The 12,529-nt window shown below is 40.2% G+C and overlaps 1 protein-coding gene across 1 annotated transcript in view; it reads right to left on the bottom strand.

Annotated features, from left to right (window-relative positions):
* The window catches only part of BARD1 (BRCA1 associated RING domain 1), a 42,605-nt gene extending 30,526 nt beyond the window's left edge, over positions 1 to 12,079 (bottom strand). Inside the window, exons 1-4 of the mRNA XM_030454387.1 lie at positions 11,975 to 12,079; positions 11,796 to 11,852; positions 8,029 to 8,174; positions 1,236 to 2,224 (exon numbers count right to left, since the gene is read on the bottom strand). Of these exons, the coding sequence (XP_030310247.1) occupies positions 1,236 to 2,224; positions 8,029 to 8,174; positions 11,796 to 11,852; positions 11,975 to 12,054 (1,272 nt within the window). The 5' untranslated portion in view covers positions 12,055 to 12,079. The remainder of the gene's footprint in view (positions 1 to 1,235; positions 2,225 to 8,028; positions 8,175 to 11,795; positions 11,853 to 11,974) is intronic.
* Positions 12,080 to 12,529: the final 450 nt, after the last annotated feature.

The raw sequence follows: 12,529 nt of genomic DNA, 5'->3' as shown, positions 1-12,529 counted from the left end.
CTTATGACCTCTCGAGGTCCTTTCCAAGCACTAACACTGTGATTTGTTATTTGTAAATAGTATTTTAATAAAGAGGAATATACAGGACTTATGACAAGAAGTAATATGAGATCTGTTCTTTAGAGCTCCTGAGTCCTGTGAGGATATTTCATTTTCTCCTCCCTAATTCCATATTAATGGCATCAAGTAAGGTTATTTGAACTCAGCTCAGCTGCCACTTCCACTTAAAAAGGTCTTGTGCAGCTGGAATGGCTTATTAGAATGCCTTTGAAGGAGGACACAGTTATTTATCAAGAACAGTCTTTTTCTCAACAAATACAAGTGCTGTATGTCAGGATACTTACAGGCCAATCAGTTCTACCAGTACAGGCAGTTTATTAACCACTCAGTATTTCTATATTATGATTTAGCACAAAATACATTTAAATTGTAACATTACAAACTCTTTAAAAAGACCTCAGAATAGGGCTGCCATCTAATATGTCTGACTGGAAGCATTCAACTTACCCTATCTGCAGGAAGCTTTTAAATAGTAATAGGGAAGGACAGCCCTTGAAAAGAGCAAAGCCATGAAGTTCTACCACAGCACCAGCTGGCTAAAATAATAATAGCAAAATGGGTGACAGCTGTCATTCCAAGGATAACATTCATCCTACATAAAGTGAAGTGTACAGAAAAATATTACAACTTTGTCCTAATTCTTCCTTCTCCACCATCTGTAAGGACAGCATGCCCAGAGCACAGGGCCCAGCATGGGAATCCCAGAGTGCATCACTTCATTCCTTTTGAGCCAACACTTGCATCACACTCAAAAGATTATGAAATAGTTCACCTCAATTAAGGTTACACAGAATTAGCTTTAGGAAGACAACTCAGATCTTGTCCTGGCCATGTTACCAGGTCAAGCTAAACTGACAAAGATCACCTGGTGAGGTCTGAAATACTTAGCTAAACTCCTTATGACAAATCAGTGACAGCTTTCTGTCAAAATATTTGAATGCTTATCACTTCCTGGAACTCATAACTAACACAGTAGTACATTAAGTTTCTCAAGTATAGCCACCTTTGATAGTTTCAATAACAATTTCTTTATCAAATCAGAAGCTCCCCAACAAACTCAGAAGAAATAGACCACAGGATACAATATTTCCTCCCAAAATACCATGTAATGAACCAACTATTTCCAAGGATATTTTTGAAAAAGAAAAAGTAGAACTAGATGATGACAGACCTACCTTGATGGAAGCAACATGAAGCAAAGTCTCTCCTTTGTAATTTCTTCTGGCAACTGAGTTACCACCAGGGGACTTCAACACAGAAGGACTGTGTGGTATTCCTACTTGATTACAGCTCTTAGATGTAGATGGGGTAGAAGGAGATGTTGAAAGTGAAGGACTATTTATTGCTTGAAATACTTCTGAGCTTCTTGTCTTTATTTCAGTGTCAGCAAGTTTTGATACAGAGGAAGAAACCTGAACTGGTGTCCTGTGTTCAGTCACTGGGGAGACAGGGCAACCCTGAGATAATTCTTCTAAGCAGTCCACCTGAATCACTGACTTCCCAATAATGCTCCTCTCAGTTCTTGGTCTTTTAGATTGGGAAGTACCTGAAAGCCTAGATTGCTCCCTTTCACGTTTCAAAGGCATAGTTTCATTTCCTAATGACAGTGATGTCTCTGTAGCACATTTTTCTCTGCTGATTTGTGCAGGGCATGCAACCTCACTGTTAGCTTTCTTCTCCAAGGATTTTACCTGTGGCAATATCTCTGTATTTTTCCTATTTTTGCTGGAGTCATCTTCCTTTACAGCATCCTGCTCAAGTGTCTCTTCAGGGCTATTTGGTTCCAGAGTACACAGGACTTCTGGTTGGCTGCAAATGGTCACACACTTTTCCTTAGGAGTGCTCTCCTCAGCTCCTTCCTGCTCAGACTTCTCTAAGCTCCACACTTTGTTAATGTCTGCTAAACGTTTCTTCTTCTTCATCTTACTTTGTCTCTGTGTCTGCTTTTTTGGTGGCTTGGAGGGCTTTTTATGAGGAGGGGAAGGAAAGAATTCATAAGCTGAAGATGTGTCTTGACAAAGGGAATAACTTTTAGTCTTTGGCTGAGTCTTGTTCAGGACACATCGAATCTTCCTGCTTCTTGGGCTGAACCACATTTTTATCTGTTCTTTCTTGTTGTTTTTTTTGAAGTCTGACTCAGTTGGTGTTGCAACATATGTTGAATCTAAGTGCAACAAGGAAGATGAAAACCAGTTCTTTTCAGTAGAAGATCACAAAGAAAAAAACCCAATCAAAACAGAATAATAACAACTGTAACAACTGATGAAGTGCTACAAAATACAACTTATGACTGCCTTGATTTCTTATGAAATATATTTCTTATGATATGTAATGGCTTAAAATACCTGGCACTGGAAGGTTAAGGGAAGCCAGTGCAGCCAAAGCTATCCCCTAGGCAAGTGAGCACCTGATAGAGAAACTTTTCAGTAGTCAGGGTTCACAACACAGCACATGCACAGATTTCTGATGAGATTATAAGAGGCAAGAGGCTGATTATCTCAGAATTTTCCTTGGAAATACATTTAACAAAGTAGTCTGTGGACAGACAAAAGAGCACAGATAATTTTTAGAAAAGATATTACAGTATCTGAAGATGAACACAAACAATAAACGCAAGCAAGCAAAAATAACTGTCTTATAAGTACAACCCTGCTGATGTTGAACATCCTTGACAAATTGACTGATTCCACAGATGCAGCACATGAATCAGAGGAATATATAGAAAAATCTCTAAGTAATTGTACCCTGTCACTTGATCCTCTACCCTTTGGTATTAAATAATTCCAAAGAAGCAAACATTGATGATGTCAAACATTTCTTTAAAAATATATGGTGGAGCAAGGTTAAATGTTCCCTCAGTCTTGATTCTAATTACCTTGCATACCCCTTAAAATACACCAAGGTATCAGAAGATTTAGCTAGAGGAAGATAAGGCACCAGAACAAAATTGTCTGATTCTAAAAGAATACAGATTGAGGCTAACTAATCAATCACAGAGGTAGATGAAGATAGTACAGAACTGCATTTGGTTTTCCTGCAGGGCTGGGCTTGGTGCAAAAAAGGAAAAAAGCACTGAAATAAAGACTGAAATCTCTTAACTAGCTAGCCTTCAGTAAAATAGCATGTTTAATTTCATTCTGACAATAACATCTAAAAAAAGGAATAGCTTGATTGCAAACAGATGCAAAACAAGAAACACAGTTACTATTTACTTGTCTTGCCTTCAGTGTTTACACAACTAGCATATTTCCTTCCAAAATATTTACCTGCTAGAACTATCAGTCATCTCCAAGCAAAGAGCCAGAATAAATTCAGCTTGCAAAAGTAATTTTGTGCAACAATTTTGTGATAACCAGAATTCTTTTTAATGTGTATAGCACAGAAACACTGAAGTCTAAGTGAAAAATTCAATCAAAGGCACTGTCTTCAGAAGTAGGATGTGAGGCACCATAACACAAAGAAGTATTTACACTGAAAGCTATATACACACCACTTCTGGCAGCAAGGAAGCTTGTGAAAAAAAATCAACCACAAGGATTCTTAAACTGATCTGTTCATTGCTGGTTGCTCAGCAGGGACTTACTAGCCAGATCATTAAAAAGCTGCTGAAAACAAACCAAATAAATAATTTCCCAGGATTATTTTTCCCCATAAGCAACTTCTTTAGGTGTAAAAGAACATATTGCATGTTCAAGAACAGGGAAGCACTTGCAGAACATGTTGAAAAAGGCAATGCACATGGTATTAAGATTCATTACCTTGTACACACTCAAGGAAATCACCAATGACCACAGGGGAAGCTGCAATTTCTGCCAGGGTGTTTGCTGTGTCTCAGTTACTCTGCAATAACTCCCATCTTTCAGCTTGCAGAATATTCTGTAGCTGACATCAACTTTACCTGAACAGTTCTACTTAGCATCTGCAAAGGAACATTATTCTTGAACTGTTGCCCCCTTCCATTTCCAAAATGCACAAGACTGGGAGCAGAAGTAGTAAGGACAAATGACCAGTCTACCCTCCCTGAAAAATCTAACCCTTTGGTGGACCCTGAGCTGTGAGAAGAGATGAAACACTGTGTTAAGAAACTTATGGTTTAACATGCAAACATTAAATTTATATAAAGAGGGGACTATCAGGTAGCTAACTGTACTCAGTTAAAATACTTCCAGAAAAAAATTGCTCACAGAAAAATCAATCCAAAGGAACTGTTTGCTGTCTCCAAGTTGGAACCCAGTGCTTGTGTCTCAACAGGAATGAAAAAATGACTATATATGTATATAACTAAGATTTAATTGTCTATTTAACCCATAAGGACTCACAAAAATTTTAGATGTACTTTTCACTGCATGTAAAGCATGCCCTACTAATTCCAGATTTTAAGCATCTGCAATAGCATAAAGCCTACCCATAACAGTAATATAATAAATGCAGTAAATTTACTCTCCATTACATTATTAAATATAATTCATATTCACAATATATTAACCAAATTCCTTCTGAATTATACTTGTTTGCACATAATAAGCACATGTTTCTTAAAGTTGATATTTAATAGAATTAAATTTCTTAAGTCCTAAAAAGGCTGAGCAGACAAAAATTGAAGATGAGCAATGCTTTGCGACCTAGAAAGTTATATCTCCAAGTTCTGCTGTACTGCAATAACAGGCTAGGGCAGGAAAAAAAGAAGCAATTAGAAAATGTGGTTTAGCTGTCATTAATCTGCATCAAAGGAATATAATGATGCACATTGTGTGCCTTTTCAAATTATTCTCTATTATGAGTTTCAGAACAGAAGTTGAGAAACCTCCTTGACAAACTAGTCCCTTATTAAAAATCAAAGGGAAGTGCTTTGGTACCATCTGTGCAACATTAGTGCCTTCACTGAAGAATGATTATTTTGCAAGCTAAGTATTCAACACAGAGGGGACAAAGGGAGAAATTCCAGCTATTCAAAAGCTCATCTTTAGCTATTATGAAGTATCACAGCATACATGGAATGCAATGTAATGTTACAACAGTAGTTCAACATCTTTCTCTCCACATCAGTAAATGTGAAACTCAATTATGATACTATAAAGACTAATCAAAACTTAAACTTTCCTACTGTCCATCAACATCTTAGCAAGTTTTGAGCAACACCTGCAAGGTCTAACTTTATATAAGAGTGGAAGAAGACAGTGTTTGATTGTGTCAGAGAAAAACAGATTATGTTACAAAGAATAAGATAACATCTATAAACAGTTCTGAAAAATTACAACAATCTGCTTTTTAAACAACATCACACAGAAAAATCTGAAGTATTTAGAAACTCACTTTCAAAATTACTACTGGAAATCAACCTTGTTCATCCTCAATATCCTACATATACACTATGCCCATGATTCACCAGGTTCTTGCCAATTACCCACCTAGGAAGCCTTCCACCCCATCAACTCAGTTCTGAGGATGTCTTGGCCTCTGCAATATTAGAGCTAAAGCACAAGGTGCAGGCAGCCCACCTGTGAAGCTTGCCAAGCAGAAAGCTTCCCATTATCCTCTAAAGGTACAACAGCAAAGAGTGAAAATGTCAGGCAGGTCTCCTCACCTTGCCACAGCCCAGGGATATAACACATGTAACAAGTGAATTAATTTTGTGACTCAACATTTACTACCCATAGCTTCCATCTTCTAGCCAGTTGGAGGTTTGTTTTCCAATTTCCCTTCAGGCACCCCAGTACTACTCTGTAGAGGAATCTGCTGTGGTTCCCTTTAATTTAAAAGGGAAGCATTAGCTGTTTTGTGCAGTCTTTCCTGACTTAATTCCACAGGGGAATCTGGGAGAGGTGGAATTTCACTACTTGAGATATTAAAAATGTGAGCTTAACCATATCCTTTTCAAGCACAGTAGTTCTGTGTGATTTTAACACACAAAACTTACTGAATTCACTAGGTCTGTCATAGATCTAAACATGTGTAATATGATGCATTTGCACTGGTAACCTGTCAAGAGGATCTCAAACAGAAGCCTTGAGACAAGCCACATTTGTCTCAAAGTAAGGCATACAAAATAAATACGTAAAAGACAAAGTAAATATCTGGAATGATCCTTTTTCAACTGCTTCTCTTTCTTTCCTCCACAGAAAGATTGATTTTTTTTATTTCCTTTACTGGAGCAGAAAACACAAATTTTTTACCTCTGACAAAAAAGAAAAGACAATATTGGTGCCAGGAACGTGGCACAGCGCTGTAAGAACATGAGAAAACTCCTTAACAAGAGAGGCTCTGATTTTCCAAACTCAAACATACCTCACTTTGCATACATTAAGTTCAAGACACATACCTATGGGAGGTGACATTTTCCAGTGATGAGTAAAAAAACATCCTAAAGGATTTGCTCATAGAATCTCAGAAGTTATGGAATCTTGTGATTTGCCTGAGTACTATGCATAACTGGCTGTTGTTAGAGGTCTGCTCATTTACTTATGTATGCAAACCATTTACCACAGTGAAATAGCACCAGCTCAGGAGGTTTTTCCCTTAACCTCAGTATGAAATATTCAAGGCTGTTAATACATTGCAAAGACTGCAAGTGATGGAAAGTAATCTTCCACAGGAGTTCAGAACTTTAGCTTCAAATAAACCTCTTCTAAGCTTCAATTTTGTATCTGTTTACAAGTTAGGACAAAGAATAACAAAAAGAACCTCATTTAGTTCTTCAGTGAGGCTGCACACCACCACTTTGTTTTGAAAGAACCATGGGATTAAATGTATTATTCAACTTCTAGCACAATTAAACATGAGACCAATTTATAAGAGGTAATTTATCTGTAAGAGTACTCCAAGATGTCTAACCAGTATCAATATTACTATCATATTGTATTTAAAATGCTTTATTTATACCATTGCAAATAGCTCCTGTCACAGATTCCATTCTGTTTTTAAAAGCCTTCACTTAAAATGTTTCCCTGAAATCCTATTTAAGACATCATTTATATTTTCTATGCTCCAGAAAATTTAATCACCACAGGATTCTGTCTCTGTATAAAATGTATTACTTTACAGTTGGACATATGCTTCCAGCCTCCTCACTTAAATGCATTTTGATGAAAATAATTAAGAGCTGCCTCATAAGTGAACTTGAAGGTGCTGATGGGATTAGATTTCAGAAGAACAATCTTTAATTTAGATAAATATATTAGGGAGCAACAATGAAGGAAAAAATATCTTTTCAGTATCTGACAGCTAAATTAATGTTTCCTAAAACTTAGTGTTACATAAAGAGCTCCTCTCTCTGAGTCCACAGAAGAGACACACTTACATTTATTTCATTTTTTCCTACTTTGACAATCAGCCTAAAATTTGATAAAGAGATAATTCCCAGAGTATGATCTCTGCAATTTTCCAGCAGTCAGTAATGACAAAATTCCACTGTAGCAGGCTAGCCAATTACTAGGGACCACAAAATAAATGAGTTAAGACTTGCCTTCCTCCCCTTTTAGGAGAGGATACAATTTTTTCCATATGCAAAAAACCTAAACTGAAAATTACTGGGACAAAAAATCTCCTAAACTGAAAAAATGGGACTGCAAGCCTTGAGGATATATGCAGTAATCATTTACTAGGGAGTCCCTTATGAAATGCCTACACTGAACAACACTACACATTTGATCTCCCCAAAGAGTACAAGATATGACAACTTGAGCCCCTGGTTTGTGCAACTAACTGCCATGTGGCAGACTTGGGAATCTATCCCACTTTTGTCTAATTTTGGATGACAGATTCTAATGAGTTATGGACTAACCCAGTCATGCAGATTTCTTAGGAAAACAGATGCAAAGAACAAGCAATCTATACACACAGCTCACTTCAAATCAGATTTTCTAAACATGATTTGGAACAGCCTTCCAGAATCCCAAACAGGGCAGCACTGCTGATGGAAACGGAGCACTCTGGATTCAAGGGCTGCCAGAAAGCCAGGTTTGCTCTTACCTGAGGTGTCCACACCCAGCAGATGCCTCAGTTTGCTGCAAAGCTGAATCATGTTCTCCAGTTGCCGGTTCACCTGGGCATCCTGCACCCAAGCTGGCATGTGGCACACTGGGCATTCTGTACCAACACAGTCACCCACACAAGATCTGCAAGTTAAATGTAAAAAACCTAAGTTATCTAGTGTACTCCCTATCAAGCTCTTCACAGACAAATGCTCAGCAAGAACATGTTATTTTAACACTGTCAAACCCCTGTGGTAAAGCCCACAAGTCAAATTGCAAATGAGGGAGTGGATATATGACAAGGGACAATCCATCATTAACAAAGCCAAGTCCAGAGCCCTGTCAGGACAGTATCACACAAGAAGTGGTATTTTGTGACTCCCAGACTCACAACCTAACCCAGTTTCAAGGTATGCTAAAATCATGATGCTGCTTGTCTCCAGAAAACAATTGGGCTCCAGCCATTAAAACTCAACATTTTTCTATTCAGCTATTCTTCTGCAGCCTTCTATTTTAAAAAAGTGACAGAAAGTAAACTATCAATTCTGATTTTTCCCTGTTAAAATCTTGAGACTGTGAAGTTTCACCTGCCTGAGAACTTTTCTATAAAAATTTCCATGACCATCTGCAGGTGTTCAGAGTATTCCATCACCTTCCTCTTTCAGAGCATTTATGTCAACAAATGATCAAGGTGAGGGAACACATTTACATAGTAACAGTCATTTAACACTTGCAGCTTCTTAGTAATTCTGCTCTCCCATATAAGCCTAAAATCTTTAATGCATTTGATTAGGCCAGTGAGAGGTCCTTATGATTTGTCATCTGAACTGCAACATTAAAGATCTGTTGTTACTTCTGAATTTGAAGAAATCTGTTAAACATACATTTTCACACACAAGACAATTTCAAAAGTCTGCTACCTTGCCACCACAGAGCATGTGTAATTTTAGCCAAAGGTACAAAATGAAATGTGAGCAGCTCACATTAAACATCCAGACAAAAAGAACACAAGTAATATCGAGGCACTGCTACCTGGAAAGGAAGATTAAAAAAAAAAATCTACATTTCTAGACTCTAAACTCTATAGTCAGCTTGAAAGCTGACAGTCATATCCTGAAACTACTAGCATATCACCTAACAAAAACAGAAATATAACTACCACCATTTTCCTTAAGAGGAGACTTGTTTTCAGATGTATTCTCTGCTCTGGCACCCCTCTTTCAAACACCACACAAGTATTATGCCTGCAATTAATTCCAAGACAGGAAATCTGGTATGCAAATATTGCTCCTAGGTGTGTTCTGTGCCTTAAACAGGCAGCTCTGAGCAGGTGAAGGACTTCATGCTTGAGACACTTCTATGACTGGGAGATTGAATTCTTGGCTCCAACACACTCGTTGACATTGACAAATCACTTGAAACAAAGACAAAAAACAACCAAGTCTGGATCTCAATGCAAGCTGGCCTCAGGTCTCCCATGTCTATTAAAGGAAATGCAAAGGAAATGCAGTATGACTTTTATACCATGACATTTCCTAATTACTTCTAGCTGTTGGGTCTTTACGATCATTGTCTATTAACTGTAACTAGCTTGGTAGAGTTACTTGGACAAAACTGCAGAAATTGATCTTAATAAATATCCCTGCCCATAATAAAACCCATGCTGAGGGGGAACCAGTCACATTATGTGTGACCTGATTTTTGCATTTCACTAGTTTCACATTTCACTTCATTTACCAGAAGCCAGCTCCAACATTCATCCCTTTCCTTTCCAGTCACATTAATAAATGTCAATCTTCATACATGAAGCAGTTAATTTCAGAATACTGAAAATTCAATCCATGATCTACCAAATTGGCTTGCAAAACAATTTAATCTAAATTTCCTCAGATTAAAAACAAACAAAAAACAAAAATACAAAACCAAACAAAAAACCCAAACCAAAATAAAAAAACCCCATACCTTTGCCATTATCCAAGTCACCAAACACATTAAAATGATTACTAAAAGCTAAGGCACAGAAAGGAGAGAAGACCAGGTATAACAATAGTTTAGTTAATAGCTAAACTCTTTCTGAAGTAAGAAATAAGTGCTAATGAATGCTTAAGACTCCTATTGGCTATTCTTTCCAGTCTGATCAATGCAAACCACATTAGCTTCTGATCTCTTGAAAGTTTTTCTTAAAAAAATAGTTCAACAAACTGTGTGTTTTAAGTCTACCACCTAGAATACACTGGGGTTAACCAAAAGAAAACCACAAGGCTTTAGATGCCTGACAACTAAGCAATTATGCTTATTAAGCCACACTTGTGGTACCTTCAAGAATCCACAGTACACCTGATTAAAAAAAAATCATACTATACATACAACCATATTGATAAATAACTTGTAGAGGCTCCTGGGGGCTATTTTACCAAGTACTCTGTGGACAGGTAGTACAAATAAAACAAGTAACAAAAAAATTGCTTCAAGTGGCAGAATCTTCTACAGCAATTAATGGCCAAAGCCGGGAAAGAAACCACATGTCTGAATAGGAAGAAATCATTTGTACATCTTTTAATACATCCATAATGGTGGGAAGAGATGATGAGGGCAACTGTGCCTTAAGCAGTTACACTTTAAAAAGAAGTAAAACCCTTTGCTAGTATTTTAATTTTCAGGCCTTCAACACTTTAAGGTCTCATTAGAAAGGTAAAACTGAAGACAGAGTAAATACACAGCCACAAGCATGGGAGGGTTTCCCTCTGCTTTTGTTGACATAGTAACTACAGTAATAAAAGAAGTAAAGTTGAATATCTAGACTAGTTTACAAGCAGAGGCTAGAAAGTGCCTATGCTCTCCACAGTAACAAGTATAGGATTTTAATAGACTGCTCATATCTGTACTATGCAGCAAATCGGTTTAAAACATATAACAGTGCTTTTAATTCCTTGTGTTGGTATTTGCATGCCATGAAGAGCAGTGGCTTACAGGACAGCCAGAAGGTTACACTGCCTTCACCAGATGAGGCTCTGGGACAGGAAGTTTTCAGACTCTGTCTCTATCGACAATGCAATGAGTTGTCCCTAAGATAGACAAGTAACTACCACCTCTGGAGACCTGCCTCATTAGCAGGATTTTCGGTTTGTTTTTTTTTTTTAAACACTCGGCTTATTTGGCAAAGTAGAGGTACTCATGCTACCCCAACATGTTTGGACGGACATGAATACAGGCACAGTTACAGCAGCAGATCCGAAGGACCAGAGCCACAAACATAGCAGAAGTCAAAAGTATGACAAGCAGTACCCAACCCTCTCAAGCAGAGCAAAAAAAGCCCCCTTGAAAACCGGAAGGATCCTTCTAAGCTGCTTTTTGCTTGTTTTGAAGAGAGGGTGTTAGAAAGGGCAGTCAGAACTGGAACCTGTTGTGTTGTCCCCCCCCACTACAAGTGGGCACCTCTCCCATCAGACTCAGGCTTCCCTTTGCACCTTGCCAACCCCCTGACGCCTGAAGCAGCCTTCACACAGCCAGCCCTTCGCTCTAGCAAGCCGGACACACACCCCAGAGCAATCACCTGCACCCCACTCTGGGACGGCAGCTCCCTTTCCTCTCCCCGGCCAGAAACCACCCACCTCCCCAAGGTAGCAGCCCTTTCTCCTAAGCACGGCAGCACAGCCGTGTGTGAGGGCGAGAGAGGGGAAAGGGGGAGCCTCGGGGCGCCCTCAGAAGAGGCAAGGGCCTGGGGAGCGCAGGAGTAGCCAAGCTGCGGGACACCGGGCTACTTACAGGCAGAAGACGTGCTCGCACTGCCCCAGGGACACGGGCTGCCGCAGGACGCCGGCGCTGCGGGCAAGAGAAGAAGAAAACGCGGTAGTTTTAACACGCGAGGCCTTAAGTGCAGAGAGACGGCGGCGGCTGCGCTCGACTGGAACGGCCGCAGGGAAGGAAAGGGGGGGACCCGTTACCAGCGGGAGCAGCTCAGCGCCTTCTCCAGCCGCTCCAGCGCGGAGCGGGTGTGGGCCCAGGGGGAGCCGGGCGGTGCCATGGAGGCGGCAGCGAAGGGCTCGCCGCCCGGGACCGGCCGGTTACCCGAGCGCCCGCGCAACACTCCTCGCACAGCCATGGCTGCCGCCGCCGCCGCTACAAATCGCCCGCCCGAGACCGCTGCGCAGGCGCTGAGGTTGCGCGCCAGGCAGAGCGCATGCGCGGACACAGGACCCGCGCTCAGCGCCCTCGGCTGCGGGGCGGGGCCCGGGGAGGGTTCGAGCAGGAAGGGCTCTGGGGCAGCCGTGGGGAGTGTGTGCGGGGCAGCGCCGCATCCTCGGGGTTGAAGAAGCCTTAGTAGCGTCCAGGGCGGCCAAACAGCCAGACCCGAGGTGTCTGTATCCATTTGTGTGCATCAATCATGCCCAACACAGCAAAAATGTCCCCTGGCCAAACAGTGCCTGAAACAGGCGGGCGGGCACAGCGCCCTGGTGCTCAGGGCTTCCCCACCTCAAGCCCTCCCGCCTGCGCCTGTC

This window comes from Calypte anna, chromosome 7 (genome assembly GCF_003957555.1).
Source record: "Calypte anna isolate BGI_N300 chromosome 7, bCalAnn1_v1.p, whole genome shotgun sequence".
NCBI lineage: Eukaryota > Metazoa > Chordata > Aves > Apodiformes > Trochilidae > Calypte > Calypte anna.
The sequence above is the reverse complement of the archived record's forward strand: the minus strand, read 5'-3'. Positions and strand labels throughout refer to the sequence as shown.